General features: G+C 38.5%; 1 protein-coding gene across 1 annotated transcript in view; it reads left to right on the top strand.

Annotated features, from left to right (window-relative positions):
- LOC137249047 (galactose mutarotase-like) overlaps positions 1-21,428 on the top strand; it is a 97,946-nt gene that overhangs the window by 42,687 nt on the left and 33,831 nt on the right. Inside the window, exons 4-5 of the mRNA XM_067780157.1 lie at positions 3,241-3,488; positions 8,528-8,630. Coding sequence (XP_067636258.1) covers positions 3,241-3,488; positions 8,528-8,630 — 351 coding nt within the window. The remainder of the gene's footprint in view (positions 1-3,240; positions 3,489-8,527; positions 8,631-21,428) is intronic.

Below are 21,428 nucleotides of genomic sequence, written 5' to 3'. Positions count from 1 at the left end.
AATAGCGGAGTGGCATACATGCTCAGTTCGTAAGTGGCTGCGTATTGCTATGTCCTGGCACCCAAACAATTTCTATCCATAAATAGTTCGATGTCTATGCGACTGCCAGAGTTTTGCGACTCGATAAGTGGGGTGAAATAAGGTCAACAGCCAAATTTATGTTATGACCACTTCAAATGGCCACCAAATCAACAAGCTTTATGACAACTTCAAATGATCACAATGTCAGTTAAACTCATTTCTTTACTTGACTTTAAGGCTATATAGGAAGTTTTTGTTGGACTATATAACCATTTCGGGATAAAGACCTTTATGCGATTCGGAGAAGATTAAGCTCTATGTCATCTTAAAATAGCTGAGTCGCACACATGGTCAGTTCGTAAGTGTCTGCGTATTGCTATGTCCTGGCACCCAAACAATTTCTATCCATAAGTAGTTCGATTTCTATGCGACTGCCAGAGTTATGCGACTCGATAAGTGGGGTGAAATAAGGTCAACAGCCAAATTTATGTTATGACCACTTCAAATGGCCACCAAATCAACAAGCTTTATGACAACTTCAAATGATCACAATGTCAGTTAAACTCATTTCTTTACTTGACTTTAAGGCTATATAGGAAGTTTTTGTTTGACTATATAACCATTTCGGGATAAAGACCTTTATGCGATTCGGAGAAGATTAAGCTCTATGTCATCTTAAAATAGCTGAGTCGCACACATGGTCAGTTCGTAAGTGTCTGCGTATTGCTATGTCCTGGCACCCAAACAATTTCTGTCCATAAGTAGTTCGATGCCTATGCGGCTGCCAGAGCTTAGCGCTGAGTTTAGTGGGGTGTAATAGGGTTACGGCCAAATTGACGTTATGACCACTTCAAATTGCTATAAGATCAATTAGCTAAATTACTACTTGATATGGTCAGAATGTCAGCTGACTCTATTTTTATTCTCAGCGTGCTTTGGACACAGAGTATACTAACTTTGATTGGATAACTTTTGGTTGTATAGGTATAAAGGAATCGAGATAGATATTGACTTCCATATATCAAAATTATCAGTATCGAAAAAAAAACTGATTGAGCCATGTCCGCCCGTCCGTCCGTCCGTCCGTTAGCACGATAACTTGAGTAAATATTGAGATAACTTCACTAGCTTATCTGGACCCAGTATAGATTGGTATTGAAAATGGGCAAAATCAGATGATAACCACGCCCACTTTGTATATATATAAAATTTTGGAAAACACAAAAAACCTAAAAATTTAGTAAATAATACACCTATAATGTTGAAAGTTGACATGTGGACTGATACTGAGACTCTTGATAAAAATTTGGAAACATTTTTCAAAACGGGCGGGGCACCGCCCACTTATGATAAAATCAATTTTACAAATATTATTAATCATAAATCCAAAATTGTTTAGCCTATCTTAACAAAATTCGGCAGAGAGTATGCCTTTACTATGTGGAATAATTTGAAGAAAAATTAACGAAATCGGTTAAGGACCACGCCCACTTTTATATAAAAGATTTTAAAAAGGGTCGTGGATGAATAAAATAAGCTATAGCTTTGCAAAAAAGAGCTTTATATCAATGGTATTTCATTTCCCAATTGGATTTATAACAATAAATAAGAAAAATTTCAAATTTAAAAAAATAGGCGTGGCACCGCTCCTTTTATGACTAAGCAATTTTCTATGTTTCGGGAGCCATAACTCGAAGAAAAATTAACGGATCGTAATCAAATTGTGAACAAAAATTTTCGCTATAGCAGAAAATGTTTCTAGTAAAAATGGAAGGGATCGGTTAAAGACCACGGCAACTTAGACATAAAACAAGTTTAAAATGACGTTGACTAGAATAATAAGCTATAACTTAGCAAAAAATAGTTTTGAATCAATGATATTTCACTTATCAAGTTTTATTTTAAGAGGAAATGGGGAGACATTTTTTTTAAATGTGCGGTGCTACGTGTTATGTAGAAGAATAATTTATCTGAAATAAAATGTACAACTGAAGCTCACGCTGGCTATATAATATTCGGTTACACCCGAACTTAGACAGCTTTACTAGTTTTATTTGACTTTATGGCTATTTCGGAAATTTCCGTATAACCATTTTGGGATAACGACCTTAACCATATATGGAAATTTTGAGTCAGCACAAAAGCAAAAAGACTCTCAGAAGGTATTTCGAGGGAATCCTTATCGGCCCAGCTTTAAATCCGATTTTACGCTGTATCATATTAGCGAACGAGGTGCAAATTTGGAACGAAATGGAATGGAAAATGAAACTGGAATATAGAAGAACAAGCGCCGCAAATGTTGTTCAAATAATTCGAACAAGTTCTTCTTATATTGACCAGTTTTCATTAGATTTTTCTCTAAAATGGGATCAAAATATAGGGAAAGTAGCGCCGTTGCCGAAATACATAAATTAAAAAAACAAAAATCTCTTCATTAGACTCAATTAAAAGATAGGGAAGAACATAAATCGTTACGTCAAACCCAACAGCTTTTAAAATTGTAGTACGTGGAGATGTCAATTAAAATATTTTACCTTATGGGGACTTGAGAAAAAATTAGTTGATATTATGACCATCTCGGAAATGCAGGATTGTTATAATGTCAATATCGTTGACATTATACGCATTTCAAATTTAACGTTGTGACCATTCCATATGTTCATAGCGTCAGTTGTCTTTGTAGCCTTCTTAAGTGAACATAAGTTCAATTAACAATATAGTCTTTGCTCTAATGTCACCCCACTGCCATGACAGCATTCTGACTCAATGAGAAATTATTGAACTCCTTCACAGCTAAGGCGGTGATAATTATCCCACCAACCATGCTGTAGTGGTCGAACATCGTTATATTTGGACTGATACTGAGCTTCTGGCAGAATACCTCTCCAATCCCTGCTACCTTCCACCTTGGACCCATCCGTAAGCAGCATCGTAAACTCCCATCCCAGACTCATTAGCCGCTTCATTCCTCCCTTGAGAGAATATGAAGAGGAATTGTATCTCCTTACTTGCTCTCTCCCAATTTTTTTTTTGCTAATTATGATGGATTTGTGTCTTGGTTAACAGGTTGATGTCCTTTATTTCGGTATTCTTGGGAGGTTTTCGTGCTATTGTCATTCTTCTGAGATCATTTTCTGTCGAATGTTAAAACTTGCAATTTTTCAAAATTTTTCCACTTTCTTATATAAATGAAATTGATATTTTAAATTTTTTCTTTAGGATGCTGGCGCCGATGCTCTTTATGAGCATAACATCACGATATTTGCCAATGAAATAACCCAAACTGATGAGGAATCAATACCCACTGGTGAGAAAGTTCCAGTGATTTGCACAAACTATGATTTTCGCACCGAAAGAAATCTGGGAGAAGCTATGAAAAGTCTAGGACAATATAGCAAGGGATTTGATGATAACTTTTGCATACATAGATATAATTTGGATGACAGAGATGTAATACCAGTAGCAAGGTAAGCTTTTGCTATAATTTTATAAATCTCTTTCTTTTTAAAACAGAAATAGGGTTTCCTACATGTAACAGGTGTCCCTCCTTATCCTCTATCACTCTGTTTACTATGACCCTCTACTTTTACTTCCACTCCTCATTTTGGCCTAAAAAAGTAAAATCGGAAGATGGTGACGATGCCTACATGCCCGTCCTTTCTAAAGAACATGATTGTTATCTTATTTCCCTCAGAAATAAAAATGGTTTTCTTTTATCAAGAGGTCCACTCTACTCATTTTAGGAGGTAATCAAGCTTAATAAAGATCTTTAAGGCAGCTTCCGGACCCAACAAAGCACTAAAATTTGCATTTCCTCAAAATACGCCTGCATCTGCAAATTTTTACAACAACTTTTTAGCTGAGGGAACGTTCCCAATAATCGTGAAACGCCGGTTCTTTGTTTTATAACCATTGCCAGGTAAAAATGAAACGGAGTCATCCAGTTGTAGGCCCTTATGCCTTTTTGACTCCGCCGGTATAGTTCTTTAGCTAGTCGGTGTCCAGTGCAGTAATAATTATTAGCTTCACATATAATATAACATATAATATAATATGCAGCAAACCTAATACAAGCACACTGAGCATCTAATCATGACTCTTGCAATACGGATTACTTATTTCAAGACAAAAACCAAAGGCTATGCTCATATCAAGAAGGAATAAGGTAAAGCAAGTCACTATAAAAATCGGCAGCTGCCATCAGTAAAGTTCAACAGGATTACGGCGGTCAGAAGAATGCCATTCCGAAATCTAACCTCGAAAATGAAAATCGAGGATAATATAAAGTGCATGAGAAAATATGAGGGAAGCTTTTTGTAGGCATCGTGGAGAGCGGAATACTCTAAGCACATACAGCAGAATACTTGTCACACGTCCGCGCAATAAGTCACTCTCCGAGTGTGCAGTGCTTTTAAGGCGAGTGTGCAGTGCCTTTAAGACGATATCTAATATCTAATAAAGCAGCGCTGGTAAAAGCAGACATTTATCCAATCAATATACTGGCAAATGGAGCAGCTATAAATTCTAAGGAGGAAACTATACTCTCCGCATTCCTGTTTTGGAACACATGATAGCCTGTGTTCAGCATGGCGATATAAATTTTTACCTCACCCAGTTCTTTACGAGGCATAAATATATTAAGCAGTATCCGCACCATTTCATATACGAAGAGAATAACATAAGGGACCATTGTGGGGGTGGGACAGTAGAGGGTATATGCCATGTATTTTTTAATACCCAAAGTCCCATTGCTATAGAGGCAAACTACACAGTATTTAGGGTTTTCGGGGACATTCGTGTGACGAATGCTTAACAGTAATGAAACATCTGAAATCCTGCGCCGATAGCAGCGAGCAGGCCATACAAAAAGATCCGAGACGCGAATAGAAACATGGTCTCTCCAACCGCTGGCGAAGCAAAGAAAAAGTACCAAAAGTATGGTTATGGATTGGAGACAAGGCTTCAACAACAGCTAAAATAACAACGTAGGATTGAAGACGCATACCTCCATATGCAAAGCTAATGTAACTTACACAAGAAGTATTGAGAAAAACCAAATAATCAGGGCTGTCATGGAATCCAATTGCTGTCGGAATCGGATTTAAAAACGACAAAAAATAACTTTGGTGTCATGAAATCCAATGTTATCGGTTTAATGTTCGAATTGGAATTAGTGTCGGTTTTAGGTGTCACAGAATCCAATAATGTCGATTTTGCTATCGGAAACAAACCAATCAGTTAAATGCCGTTGGATTTCATTTTTTCATAGTTGTTTTTCTCTTGCAGTTGAATATTTTCTTAAAATGTAAGTAAATAAAGGTTTATTTTATAACAATAAATGTAAATTTACATATATTTTCATTCTTAATAGGGGAAAGCATAAAAATTCAATGGAAAACAGTATTTTGATTGAATTTATGGAGAAATATCCAGATATTGCGAAGGGCTTCACGAAGCGGGATAAGCCAACTATTGACGATCTTTGGCAACAGTTAGTTACGTCGATAAACAGTACCGGTCCACCACAAAAGGATGTGAATGGATGGAGAAAGGTAAAACATAGTTGGTACTTTAACGTAATATAACTTTAAATTGCTCCGTTTCCTGTATACTTACAGACATGGACTGAGTGAAAAGCGACATAAAAAGAAAGCTCGCACAAAATCAAACCGAGTCCCGAGCAACTGGTGGAGGACCCTTCACCAAACACCAACTTTCTCAAACGGAAGAGACAATAGTGCGCATTGGTGGCATGACAAAGTCTGTGGAAGGTGTAGCTGGCAATGAACTTGGCCCCGATGAAAGTGACGATGAATTACCATCCACGTCTACGAAGCGGTCAATGTCTCCAGTTACCAGCACTCCTAAAAAGCAACGGACTGAAAGCACGGGGGAGCGTTTAAAAAATTTTTTAGATGAAGACAACGAGAGAAAGCTCGAAATAAATGAGAAATTGGACGAGCTTATAAAAATTGAAAAGGAAAATGCCAGCAGCATCAGGCGTGTCTACTGAGCCATAGAAAAAGGCAACGAATCTGTGGCTAACTCTGTAACTGCGCTGAAGGATGAACTTGTCCATAATAATGCAGGTATTTTGCGAGCGTTGCAGGAAAAAAATGAGATAAAAAGGCAGCAACTCGAACTCGAGCTCCAAAAGTTTGATTACGAAAAACAGAAAAAAAAAAATAATTTCCCATTTTCCAAAATGTTGGTTGAGACTGTAGTACCTTAAAATGTGCCTTATTCGTACCTTATTAAATTAAATGTATTACCTCTTAAATATTACCTTATATCATCAATTAGAAAGTGTTGAATGGATGTTATTTTAGTTCTAATGAATATATATTTGGTTTTGATTTCATTTATATATATACTTATATATCCATTCTTCTTTTAAATAAAGAAATACAATTTTGTTTAAACATGCATATGTACCTATCAAGCATTGCATATTTTTACTATAAACTGTTTGCTATTTCATCCCTGATTCTTTTGCCTTCACTCTGCAGTGTAGCGCTATGTGGAGATTAAACATTTTCCTTGATATTATTTGATGGTAAAGTAATGCTGTCTTCGTTATATTCCACGTTGTAGCTTCTGCTTTTTATCACTCCTATTGTTCGCTGTACAATATTTCGACCTGATGAATGCGCCAAATTAAATTTATATTCTTTGGAGTTGTAGCTTGGATCTCTGTATGGTGTTAATAAAAAAGGTTCTATGCCACATCCACAATCTCCTAACAATTTAGATGTCCGGTTACCTGACTCATACTTCCTAAGGAAATGTTTTCTGGCCCTACTAACGTCCAATACGAAAGAGTCATGGCTAGGGCCAGGATACCGAGCATCGACCGTTCGAATTTTCATATCAGCATCACAAATCTAAATGCATGTACTTGTACAGTGCAGTTTTATAAGCAAAATAAAATTAATACTAAAAACTACTTACAATCATGGCATTCATACTGAAGCACCCTTTCGATTATAGAATAAATGTTCGTCAGTACTAGGCTTGATGATTTGTATATGTGTCCCGTCAATACAACCAATTATGGAGCGAATTTTGTACTTTGTATAAAAATAGTCCCTTGATCTGCGTTGTTCGGGTTCGTCCATTTCTAATTTCACCCACTGTGGGCAAACTAACTGATTCATAACGTTGAGCACATCATCTATAATCGTTGACACCGTGCTTCTAGCTACACTTATGCTAGAATCCTTGCCAACTGATCTTTGATATGATCCTTCAGCTAAAAATCGTAACGTAGCTGCTAGTTGCAGCACTGCCAGAACTTTCAGACGAGTTAAGTGTTCTTCAATGGTGTTCAATACCATTCGGAAAGCCTCTTTGTTTATGCGATAGTATGCAATGAAACTGCAGGTACACTATAAATATTTCGAAACACACATTAAGGATTATTTTTACTTACGCTGTCTCCGGCAGCTCCAATGGATTGCTGCGATCTCTCAAAATGTTTCTTTTTACTTTCTCACAACTTTCATCTTCCAATAACATAAATGCTACAACTGCTGATGCCATTTTTCACTCAATAAATTTGTTTATTTCTGTTAAATGCACAAAACAATTAATTTTACAAAATTTTGCCAAAAAAATTAACATCAAAATTGCCGATGCACCGATAACACTCAAATCAGCTGATGCGAACATCGCTTTTATTTACATTCGAAAACAGCAAAACCAATATGGTTTTATGACACCAATTTAAATCAATATTGGTTTGCAATTCCGACAAAAGGCAAAACGGACTTGGATTCCATGACAGCCTTGAATATATTGAGTAGGATTAACAGGAACTAACCACGATAGTTGGTTGTATTTGATAAAGTAACGATAAACAAATGACGTAGAAAGCAATTGGGAAAAAGTAGTATAACTGCAAGACGTAGTGTTGGTCGAATGCGTTTGTAAACAGTCCGATCATCGCAAGGAGTGCGAGTTAAATTTCCATTCTCTGGAAAAAAGGATTTGAAGATATTTAAAAGGTTTAATCGAAACAGCTGTGGCTTTGTCCGTTGTTGCTGTTATTGTAGCGGTAAAAACACTTCCCGATGGTTTTGGTTCGATCATCTCGGGAACGATTTAATTTGACCACATTGAATCATTTTCGCTACATTTAAGTATTTTAGTCGCCTTTTAGGATAGGCATACCTGCCACGGTAATATTCTAAACCCCCTAACCCGCTGGGGGTTCTGGTCCGTCATAATATCAAGTTGTTACAATTTTTTCCTAACATTTAATAAAAAATATATATATTCAATAAAATAAAAAATGAAAAAACTAAAATTCCCTGCATTCTAAGAAGAAGTAGCTGATCCCACTACACAATCCTTGCATACGTAGAGCTCAAGCCACCTCTCAACGGCATTCGGTAGGAGCACCCTGACTTTAAGGCTCTCGCTGATTTCTCCTCTGAAAAAATAAAAATAGAAAAATCACACACATCCATTTTTCTACTTAACGTTTCCTTATACATTTTATTAGGGCTCTTTGCCCGAGAAGTGGTTTATGGATGGAGGTATGGAGCAATCAACCGGGCTTACAGTTTTACACGTCCAACTTTTTACCAGATGCAAGCAAGAATCAAGTAAGTCAAAATTGTATTTTAACCTATATATAGTATTTTATGGGCGGTCACAGTGGTGTGACGGTAGCGTGCTCTGCCTACCATACCGCAGATCCTGGGTTCACGCTATGGAATTTTGGAATCACGCTTTTTCAATTAGAATAAATTTTTCTAAAAGCGGGGTCGACGGCAGTGTTTGACAAGCACTCCGAGGGTATTTTTGCCATGAAAAGTCATCTGGCTTACAGATGGAAGAGAAGCTCGGCCAAAAATCTCTTCGGAAAATATCGCGCCTTACATTTATTTTTAATTTTTGATTAACTTTCGCCAAATTATTATACATATATGCCGATATATAAACATGCATATGTTTCAGTGAATATATCATGTATGAATCTATCATATATAAGTAAACCGTTTTGATTGGATTATAAGAATTGGCCGCGGGAATTGTAGAAATCTGACAAATTATCAATTTTGTCAATAAATGCTTATTAGGACTGGACAGGGGTTTTAACAGTTAGAGTCTACTCTCGACGAATACATAAGTGTCTGAAGACGCTGTATGGCGAGAGAGATTCCATAGGCCTCAATGTCTGAAGGCAATTCCCGAATAATTGTTGCGCTTCAAACTTTTTTATTTTTAGTGGCCCTGGTTCTAAACGCTAAACACACTATATTGAACTCACCTGTAAATTAAGTTATAGATGCTTGCGCTGCAAAAAGCGCTATAAATATAATTTTGAAGTATTTATTAATTCCTTATTACATTTATGCTGCAATATTTTGTGTTCAATCGACCAGCTATAATATCTACTTTGATTTTAATGAATCATAGCCAGCAATTAGCCATTTTACCCACTCAATTCACAGCAAGGAAAACTTGGGCAAAGTTGAAATGAACAAAAGCGTTAAACATCCGAAGCAATAACACTCATGCACGTATGCTTCAGAGATTTTAAACTGAAGAGGTTACGGTTGAATAAAATAAAACTCTGAGAAATAAACAGAGCTGAATTAAGGAAAAGCGGTTATGTAGAGGTGGGCATTGTGAATGCAGTGTGAGTGAAAGGTGAAGCAATAAAACAAAGATTCGAAAATTTGTTTATTGATCGCTGAAAAAATGTTTGGTCGCTAACATGGTAAAAGCTCGTAAGTACACTTTTCACTCCAGATGACTTGTATGATGCTGATGAATGCAAATTTATGGGAATAATAATTCATAGAGGCCGTGGAAGTGCCAGTAGGGGTGAGAGTGTCAATGGCACAAATATTTTATTCTCAATGACTCTGTTATTTTTTGAAGGGGGTATTCAATATTTGATATATAGGTGCCATATATGAAGTAATTTAGATGGGAGAGATAGAGAGAGTACTAGTGGAAATTGGAATGAGACGGGGAGGGTAAATGAGAGATGGAATGAAAATCAGAGTTGGAGTAGGAATGAGAGTGGGATGGGAAGTGGGAGTGGGCTTGGGAGTGAGCGGGAGAACAAGAATGAGACGCGGTTGGAGATAAGGGCAATAAAGAAAGGCAGGAATAAGTAGGAGAAATGGAAGAAAAAGTAGTATAGTAGTAATCTATTCCATAACTAAGAGAGTGATAGACGGGGGGAAGCCCACTTTTCAAATATAGATTGGGGAAACGACTGCTCATTTGGCTAGTTTCTAAATGAAAATATAAGTGACTGAAGTGGAAAAAAACTACCTTTGGTAGTTCTTGAATCGTAGCTCAAAAACAACAAAAAAACTTTAGTGCGGTTATTCCAGAAAAAAAAATATTATAGTGAAAAAATTAAGTTGCTTTTACGGAAAAAGGACGAAACTTAATTTTAAATTTACTCCCGTTCCCTTATGTTGCGAAATTTACATATTACAGGTACAGGCTTAGAATATTTCCAAAAATTAGTATTCTAAATTTTTTCAGCTATTTTATATTTGTAATACCGTCAATGAAACAAAGTTTCTTACAGACTACTAACAACAAGTACATACATTTTTATATAAAAATACAAGTATGTTACATACTAAACTTAAGAAGTTAATATGCTAAGCGTTTAAAATAAGTATTAAAGATTTATAGATAACGAGCGAAAAAGATTCACGAAAGCTTCAGTGGTCATTGAAAAATCAATGACGATTGTTTGAGACAAAATATTAAATTCTCGCATAGATCTTGCAAGAGGAGCATTGTTGGCGAAATTAGTTTTAACCTTTTTGCAGTAAAAAGGGTAAATGACTCGGAGGTTACGCCTAGGAACATTAAAAGTAATCCTTTCCATGAGAGAAGGGCAATCAAGGATCCCTTGAATAATATTGAATATAAAAGTTAGCGACAACATAGACCTACGACTATCCAAAGATTGTAGGTCAATAAGTATGAGACGCGAAGCATACGAAGGGACAGGATCGTCGAACTTTAAGGTTCTTAGAGCGAATTTAAGAAACACCTTCTGAATACGTTCTATTCTTTTAATAGAAACTTGGCTATAGGGCCTCCATATGAAAACTGCGTACTCAAGACGCGAGCGTACAAATGTTATATATAACATTTTCAGAGTGTAAGGGTCAGAAAACCTAGTGGAATTCCGACGGATAAAACCAAGTACTGAGTAGGACTTTGCAATGATGAAGTCAACATGATTATTAAAGTTCAACTTCGGGTCAAAGATAACCCCAAGATCTTTTACTTCAGTAACGTTGCGCAGGAAAGTGTTCGAAATGCTATAGTTCGTAATACGAACACACAAATTTTAGCAAACGTCATCTTAAAGCATTTTGTAATATTTAAAGGGAGTCTATAACGTAGACACCACGAATGAACAGCGTCAATATCACGTTGAAACTTAGCTTCATCAGAAGTATCCCTGACTACCGCGAAAATTTTTAGATCATCTGCATACAGTAAATAATTTGCGAATAAAGAGCAACTACTTATGTCGTTGATGAAAAGAGCAAATAGTAGAGGGCCTAGAACGCTTCCTTGCGGGACACCGGATGAAGCAATGAAAGGTTCTGACGAAACACCATCGATAGTAACAACACAGCGTCTATTAGAGAGGTATGACTGTATCCATTTCAAAAAGCAGGAATGGAAACCCATATGAGCAAGCTTTCCAAGTAGTACCCTGTGACAAACTTTGTCAAAGGCCTTCGAGAAGTCTGTATATACGCAATCAACCTGGAGAAAGCAGTATGACAGTAATCTACGAATACAGCTAAATTCGTGGCTGTGGATCGCCCAGACCCAACCCCATGTTGATTTTGGCAAATAAGGGATTTGGTTTCAAAATACAGTTTTTCTTTTACAATGCACTCAAAAAGCTTAGAAATGGTAGAGAGTTTTGAGATAGATCTATAATTGCGAACATCGTTTTTCTTACCTGATTTTAAGATTGGGATTATGTGAGCAACTTGCCAATCATTAACGAAGGTCCCTGTAGCAAGAGATTTATTGAAAATAATTTTCAATGGTGCAATTAGAGCAGGGTATTTTTTTTAAAAGGAGTGCGACAGGCCATCAACATCGGTTTGAGAAGACGGCTTAAGTGTGGCAAGCCCTTTGGCAATGTCTTCTGAAGATAGGGTAAGAGACCCAAAATTAAGGTGTGAGAAATTTGAAGAAAAGCTTGATGAGGGGACATCATTTTCAGTAGTAAAATTAGACTTAAAAAAGTTAGCAAACAGATTAGCTACATCATTGGGCCCATCAGCGAACTGATCATCAAGAAACACTGACTTTGGAATAAAAGAACGTGATCTTTTTGATTTGATAAACGTCCAAAAATATTTCGGATTACTTTTAATACTCCACTCGGCGCTACGAATGAATTTATTGTACAGATATTTATCTAGGCAATTGAACTCGACAGCAAAGTTTTTATATTTATAATAAAAATATATATTATTAGTGAGCAGAAAACGTTTGTGAAATTTGTTTCTTAGGTTTACTTACTTACTTAATTGGCGCTTAACCGTCTAAACGGTTATGGCCGTCCAACAAGGCGCGCCAGTCGCTCCTTCGCTCCGCCAACCGGCGCCAATTGGTCACACCAAGGGAGTTTAAATCGTTTTCCACCTGGTCCTTCCAACGGAGTGGGGGCCGCCCTCTACCTCTGCTTCCATAGGCGGGTTCCGATAGAAACACTTTCTTGGCCGTAGCATCATCTTTCATTCGCATAACATGGCCTAGCCAGCGCAGCCGCTGCGTTTTAATTCGCTGGACTATGTTGATGTCTGCGTATAGCTCGTACAGCTCATCATTAAATCTTCTTCGGTACTCGCCATCGCCAACGCGTAGAGGTCCATAAATCTTTCGAAGAACTTTTCTCTCGAACACTCCCAAAGCCGCTTCATCTGCTGTTTTCATGGTCCATGCTTCTGCCCCATATAGCAGGACGGGTACGATAAGTGACTTGTAGAGTATGATTTTCGTTCGCCGAGAGAGGACTTTACTTTTCAATTGCCTACCTAGTCCAAAGTAGCATTTATTGGCAAGATTGATTCTTCCCTGGATTTCAGTGCTGATGTTATTGCTAGTGTTGATGCTGGTTCTCAAATAAACGAAGTCTTTTACTATTTCGAAATTATGGCTGCCAACAGTAGCGTGGTTGCCAAGGCGCATATGCGCTGACTCTTTGCTCGATGACAGCAGGTACTTCGTTTTGTCCTCATTCACCATCAAACCCATCTTTACCGCTTCTTTTTCCAGCTTGGAGTAAGCAGAACTAACAGCGCGGATGTTTAGACCGATGATATCAATGTCATCAGCATATGCCAGTAATTGCACGCTCTAATAGTATATTGTTCCAGTGCGTTTAAGTTCTGCAGCAAGTATAATTTTCTCCAGCATCAAATTAAAGAAATCGCACGATAGGGGGTCACCCTGTCTGAAACCTCGTTTAGTTTCGAACGGCTCGGAGAGGTCCTTCCCAATTCTGACTGAGCTGATGGTGTTGCTCAACGTCATTTTGCACAGCCGTATAAGTTTTGCGGGGAAACCAAATTCAGACATAGCGGCATATAGGCAGCTCCTTTTCGTGCTGTCGAACGCGGCTTTAAAGTCGACGAAGAGGTGATTCAAGGGGTTGTGTAGCGCAATATATAGCTTCTCCAACCCAATTGTCAACCTCACCTTCGAGCGGCGAATCCCGTTTCACTAACAGACGAGGCTCTGGCGACCCCAAGCTCCTCATGGAACTTGGGGGTGGGGAGGGAGGGATGGCCTGAGGGTTTGATGTGGCCATATAAATCGTTCCCGAGATGGTCGGGCCAGCACCTTAATGGTGCTGTGTTACCGGAGCGTATCGGATTTGTATCCGACAAAGGACCATCACATCGATAACACTCCCCAATGCCTTCGGGGAGTAACTAATCGCTACAACAACAACAACAACAACGAAGAGGTGATGTGTGTCGATTCTCTTTTCACGGGTTTTTTCCAAGATTTGGCGCATTGTGAAAATCTGGTCGATGGTAGATTTACCAGGTCTGAAGACGCACTGATAAGGTCCAATCAGCCGGTTCACGGTGGGCTTCAATCTTTCGCACAATACACTTGAAAGGACCTTATATGCGATATTAAGAAGGCTGATTCCACGATAGTTGGTGCATTTTGCAGTATCCCCCTTCTTGTGGACTGGGCAAAGAACACTTAGATTCCAACCATCGGGCATGCTTTCGTCCGCCCATATTTTGCTAAGAAGCTGCTGCATGCGCCTTACCAACTCCTCGCCGCCGAACTTGAATAGCTCCGCAGGCAATCCATCAGCGCCCACGGCCTTGTTGTTTTTCAATCTGGTTATTGCTATTCTAACTTCGTCATAATCGGGCGGGGGGACATATATTCCATCATCATCGATTGCGGGATCGGGTTCTTCATCTCTGCGCGGTGAATTGCTGCCTCCATTTAGGAGAGCAGAGAAGTGTTCCCTCCATAATCTAAGCACTCTCTGGACATCAGTTACAAGGTCGCCGTTTTCATTCCTACAGGAGTTTGCCACGGTCTTGAAACCTTCCGTCTGTCGCCGTATTTTTTGGTAGAATTTTCGGGCGTTATTCCTGGTGGCTAGCAGCTCAAGCTCCTCGCACTCACGCCTTTCTGCTTCTGCTTTTTTCTTCCTGAAAAGGCGTCTCGCTTCCCTTTTCAACTCACGATAGCGTTCACACACTCTTCTTGTCGCGCTCGCTTTTAACGTAGCCCTGTAGGCAGCGTCTTTTCTTTCGGTTGCAACGCGGCATTCTTCATCATACCAGATGTTTTTTCGTGGCCGCCGGTAACCAATTTTTTCCTCGGCGGCAGTATGAAGTGCTTTGGAGATATGCTCCCACTGCTCCTGTATTCCTTCAGGATGAGTTGTGCCCTCAGAGAGCAGGTGTGAGAGTCGAGTTGCGAAATCATTGGCAGTCTGTTGTGATTGAAGCTTTTCGACGTCTAGCTTTCCTTGTGTTTTTTGTTTCTTGTTTTTAGCCGCGTTGAGGCGGGTGCGTATTTTGGCTGCAACGAGATAATGGTCCGAATCGATGTTAGGTCCTCGGATCGTTCGCACATCTAAAACACTGGAGGCATGCCGCCGTCTATCACAACGTGAACGATCTGATTGCGAGTATTTCGATCAGGAGACAGCCATGTAGCTTGATGTATCTTTTTATGCATGAACCTCGTGCTTGATATGACCATGTTTCGAGCACCGGCAAAGTCAATCAGCCTCAGTCCGTTAGGAGAAGTTTCATTGTGTTTGCTGAACTTTCCGACTGTAGGGCCAAAAACACCTTCGTTGCCTACCCTGGCGTTAAAGTCACCAAGCACGACTTTTATATCATGACGGCGGCAGCGCTCGTATGTGCGTTCTAATTGTTCATAAAAAGCGTCTTTCACCTCATCGTCTTTCTCCTCTGTCGGCGCATGGGCGCAGATGAATGATATATTAAAAAATTTTGCTTTTATTCGAATAGCGGCGAGACGCTCGTCCACAGGCGTGAACGCCAGCACTTGGCGACAAAGTCTCTCTCCCACCACGAATCCGACGCCGAAACTGCGCTTATTCGCATGGCCACTCCAATATATGTCACAATTTTTTATCTTCTTTCTTCCTTGCTTCGTCCAACGCATTTCTTGGATGGCGGTGATGTCAGATTTTGCTTTGACGGGGACATCAACCAGCCGGGCATCTGCACCAATCCCATTCAGGGAGCTGACGTTCCAGGTGCATGCCCTCAATTCATTGTCCTTCAAACGTTTGCCATGGTCGTCATCAATAGAGAGTGTATTTATCCGAGGCTTGTTGTTATATTTCATTGGAGTACGGTTTTACGTGGCGGGTCCCAAGCCCAGCGCACAACCCGCTCAGCGGGGGTGAAAATGTTACTTGGCACGTTTATATAGCCAGCCGCTTGCTCCAAGACAGACGCCCGCTTGCAGCCGCACCTAGAGGTGTACAGACGCTGCCGATGAGATCTCCCCCGGCTAGCCCTTAAACCGATTATGTTAGAGTGGCCTAGCCAGGTTATCGCCTTCTCACATTAGCTCACCGCTAAACGGGTGTTTAGCGGCTACCCAGAGGATAATTGGCCGCAAGCGACCGGCAGTAGTGAGCTGCTTGAACCGCATGCAAAAGAATCGCTCTGGCCATTCCCAGGTGAATGGCGGTCAGAAGCTTTCCCCACTTTCGTGGACTTCTACACACGGCCCCACCCTCCAGGTTTCTTAGGTTTATAAGCTTTTTTAATTCTTTTGTGTACCATGGAATACTATGTGGTCGCTTCTTTTTAATGGATATATTATTCATACAGAACTCATGCATAAATGCTTTGAAGCTGGAAAAGCACTCATCGATACTTGAATTTGCTATTAGAGCAGTCCAGTTAACATCCAATAATAAACTATTGAGATTCACAAAATCACAGGTATCATATTTGTATATGATTTTATCATTAGTATTTAGTAAAGTCGGAAGGATTAAAAAAACAAGGTTTTTAACGAAACTTGGGTTACTCATTCGAGTTGTCAAAATTTTTTTTGTTCCATACCAATATTTTGTTGTTATGTTGCCACTGAAGGCACTGCCTCTGCGAGGCAAATGTTTCAAGGCATTTTTGTTCGTTGAATACGAATCAGCTACCAAACTTTACTTTACAAATGGGTCGTGGTTCGGCTCTAACCTCAAAAATTGTATAAAAATACACTAACGATCAAGCACTTTTGAGGCTAATTAGGTTCCTTCAGGCACATGCCAAGCCGATTCTGATAGCGCATACACATTACAGGCCTCGAAAAACATGTGTTGTATTACCAAATTTCTTTTTTTTTTTTGTGTGGCGATGAAATTAATAAGGAGTGGAATACGAAAATAAGCGAAATCTTTACGATGTTTCATGGAATGTTCGAAATATTGTATGGTTCTATATATTTTTAAAATTGGCCGATATCTCGGTTTCAATCTGAAACTACTCCCAGAAGAACACGAATGTGGTATTTGTTCTGAGGATATTTTGAGATTTAGACCTACATATATACGACTTTAACTTTTTCGTGGACAAAACGGCAAATGCCGTAAAATTTGTTTAAAAATATAGGGGAAAATGAAATAGGTAGCCCTATAAATTTTAGTCATTTGGAGTCTATGTTATACAGAAAAGAAGAAACAGTTATTTTATGCAAACTTGAACTTGCACTTGTTCATAGAATCATACCGGCATTGACGTTATTTCCATGCATTCCGTGAGTTTCCTACGAGAACGGTTAAGTTTTACAGTGGGAAAAAAGAACATTTGTAAACGTAAATGAAGTGAAATTAAATTAAGAGGTGGGAAAATCTACAAATAAAAATAAAGTTGTAGTTGAATTGTTGCATAAGTCTGAGAATTTTGCGTTCTGTTTTTACGGAAAAAATGAACGAATACAACAAAGAACGAAATCGAATTATAAGCTTTTGGGGAAATCGATTCTGATGTAGAATCTGACGTTGATTTCTTCAGGGACGACGGAGAGTACGGCAACGATCCGGACTACGTATCAAATAAAGAGCAAGGAAGAATTCGAAGTTCAGATAACGAGTCCGATGAGGAAATGGAATAACGAGACTTGCATGCACTGACAATTGTGAAAATGAATTCAGGGAGGATGATTAATGTATCATCTATTACGCAGATGTAAGTTCCGATGACACCCCAGCAGAGGAGCAAAATCAATGTAAAAAATAATGCTGAAGCACATTTCAAGAAATATTTTTGATCAGATAATGCTGTTCGATATAATGCAAAGTTGGTTGATCTAACAAATGGATATGAGTCCAATCTTTGTAACTGTGATCATCCCCATAATCGAAATGTACGTTTTACTGTTCTTAAACCAACTGATATTGAAGAAATATACAAGTTCCTGCGAGATTGCCTTCTTCAGAGTCAAGTGAAGGCTCGAGAATTCGTGACTTACGCGATCCTTTGTATGTATTTCCATTCCATATTTAGGCACAGAATTACTGGTGGCAGGTGTGAACAGCTGTTACGTTATACGATTTGGAGAGTACGTTAATTTAGTCTCACTCAAAATATCATTCGTTGAATATCGATGTATAGTCTTGACCAATACTGCTCGATTTGGAAGTGATCTTTGAGATGTAGCCTTGAGCCATGTTGGAAACAAATCAGAAATTTCAACGTTGAATCGTAATCTTGCAGGAACTTCTCATTTCATAGAAAATATACCATTAACAACCGATAATTGAAATCCAAAAAATATTTACTTAAGGTGTAACCAGTGCAAAACCTGAACAGATAAAATTGCCATTTTCTCTGAAAAGTGATTCGAAGAATACCATACATCTTAATTTCTGATTCCTGTTTATTATTCAATGATTTTCCTAATAAGGAATCTTACTACCATATGAACTGTATTGTTTATGTGTGTATGTTTTAAATTTTATCTCATATTAATTCAATAAAATTAAGTGCCTTTAGTTCAACTGTAACCAGTTTGTTTAAAATAACTTAAGTGGTACACAAATTAAGTCGACATATTCCGCTCGGCCTTGATGAAAAATATTTAACAAAACTATGGGAGGCAACGGGTTTACACGACGGGAATTAAAGATTTGCCATTTGCTATCAGGTTTGTTTTACAAATAGAACATCACAGATATATCATCGAAATTTAAATATTTTTCTTATCTAAAACGCCAGTTCGCTAAGCCATTTTACTAAAACCCCGAAGCGATTATCTCTATTGGGTTCGAAGATATTGCAAGTCACCCACACGTAACTGCAAAAAAACATTGTCCGCGAAAGGGTTGAAAACTAAACTCTGCACGACTTTTAGTAGCCGCGTTACAATGAATTTTCTTATGTTCATAAGTTTTGATGCAGAAGGGAACATCATCACAATCGCGCGAATGTTGCATTTGTAAATATCAACAGAACTTCAAACTTAAAAGCTGAAATTTATTTTGGCTTGCACATTCACAGAAAACAATTCGAGGTCCTTAATTTAAACAATAGCTTTTGTGATATTTTTTTTTTTTTTATAATTTTGCTATAAAAAAGTAGTTTTTCAATTTTGAACAACAGAAAGAAAATTTCAGGCATCTGCCATAGCTTTGCAGTTGGATCCATTTCGAAGATTGCTAAATCTTCATCTTTAGTATGCTTTGGGCCGCTGCGCTTACCATTTAGCTATACATTGGTCGTATGTTTTAAACAGGAATCGACCTAAAGATTGAATGAGTCCGTAGTGTCACCAGAAGTTTATTTAACGACGAAACTAAAAAACCCTATCAAAAACCAGGACCTATGTTATAAGATAGTTCCCTCGAAAATTGGTGTGAAACCGCCTTTCTACCCAAACTTTCCACCTCCATGACTTTGTACCATATACTTTATAACCTGGAGTTATTCCTTTATTGATGTAAACTTAAAAACAAGACAAGCATCTATCACAAAAATGTAAACTTCAAAACCGGAAAGAATCCAATTAAATGAGCAAAAATATTAATAACTACGGTTTGAACTATTTAGGTACACTTTTTCAAAATTTTCCAGTTATTTCTAACGTAAGTTAATATTAACTTTTATTGTTGTTCTTTTGATTGAGATGTGTATATGAAATACAAATAAGCAATAAAAAATATAAGGGCTTTCGTAAATGTTTATGCAATTATCAGGATGCTCTCTCCTTATGCACGTATATGAGAGCTTTTTGAGCTTTAGCACATACATCAGTGAACAGAAAAATACGAGTGGCAATTTTTATCGAATTTCCCCCATTAAGTTCTTCATTTTTTCTATTTTCAATGTTAAAAAAATACTGCTTCAAATTTTGTAACTGAAACTATGCAAACCATTTTCAAAAACAGTTTAAAAAAAAATGGGAATATTCGAAAAAATTTTAAGGAAATATCGAACTTTTTTTTGAGTTCTGAGTAAGTTTTGGGTATGCGGCTTCGCAGCGCATTCAACCTAAGTTAACCAAAGTGCAAACTCTTTCGAAATATGGATTTATTATTGATAATTTGTTGTTATAACGGTGTTTTATACTTTACTCTATAGAAAGTGTAAAACATTTTTGAAAACACTTCGGCATCATTTCAACAAATTTTAGAGAGTATTTCGAAACCATTGTAGGACTGTTCTGTAATTACTTCAGGGTTATTTTTGGAATTATTTCAAGACTACTTACTTACTTACTTAATTGGCGCTTAACCGTCTAAACGAATATGGCCATCCAACAAGGCGTGCCAGTCGCTCCCTCGCTCCGCCAATCGGCGCCAATTGGTCACTCCAACGGAGTTTAAATCGTTTTCCACCTGGTCCTTCCAACGGAGTGAGGGCCGCGCTCTACCTCTGTTTCCATAGGCGGGTTCCGATAGAAACACTTTCTTGGCCGGAGCATCATCTTTCATTCGCATAACATGGCCTAGCTAGCGCAGCCGCTGCGTTTTAATTCGCTAGACTATGTTGATGTCTGCGTATAGCTCGTTCAGTTCATCATCATTAAATCTTCTTCGGTACTCGCCATCGCCAACGCGTAGGGGTCCATAAATCTTTCGAAGAACTTTTCTCTCGAACACTCCCAAAGCCGCTTCATCTGCTGTTGTCATGGTCCATGTTTCTGCCCCGTATAGCAGGACGGGTAAGATAAGTGACTTATAGAGTATGATTTTCGTTCGCCGAGAGAGGACTTTACTTTTCAATTGCCTACCTTGTCCAAAGTAGCATTTATTGCAAGATTGATTCTTCGCTTGATTTCAGTGCTGATGTTGTTGCTAGTGTTGATGATGGTTCCCAAATAAACGAAGTCTTTTACTATTTCGAAATTATGGCTGCCAACAGTAGCGTGGTTGCCAAGGCGCATATGGGCTGACTCTTTGCTCGATGACAGCAGGTACTTCCTTTTGTCTTCATTCACCATCAAACCCATCTTTACGGCTTCTTTTTCCAGTTTGGAGTAAGCAGAACTAACAGCGCGGGTGTTTAGGCCGATGATATCAATGTCATCAGCATATGCCAGTAATTGCACGCTTTTATAGTATATTGTTCCAGTGCGGTTAAGTTCTGCAGCTAGTATAATTTTTTCCAGCATCAAATTAAAGAAATCGCACGATAGGGGGCCACCCTGTCTGAAACTTCGTTTAGTTTCGAACGGCTCGGAGAGGTCTTTCCCAATTCTGACTGAGCTGATTGTGTTGCTCAACGTCATTTTGCACAGCCGTATAAGTTTTGCGGGGAAACCAAATTCAGACATAGCGGCATATAGGCAGCTCCTTTTCGTGCTGTCGAAGGCGGCTTTAAAGTCGACGAAGATGTGATGTGTGTCGATTATTTTTT

The sequence above is a fragment of the Eurosta solidaginis genome, chromosome 4 (genome assembly GCF_040869045.1).
Source record: "Eurosta solidaginis isolate ZX-2024a chromosome 4, ASM4086904v1, whole genome shotgun sequence".
NCBI classification, from domain to species: Eukaryota; Metazoa; Arthropoda; class Insecta; order Diptera; family Tephritidae; genus Eurosta; species Eurosta solidaginis.
The sequence above is the reverse complement of the archived record's forward strand: the minus strand, read 5'-3'. Positions and strand labels throughout refer to the sequence as shown.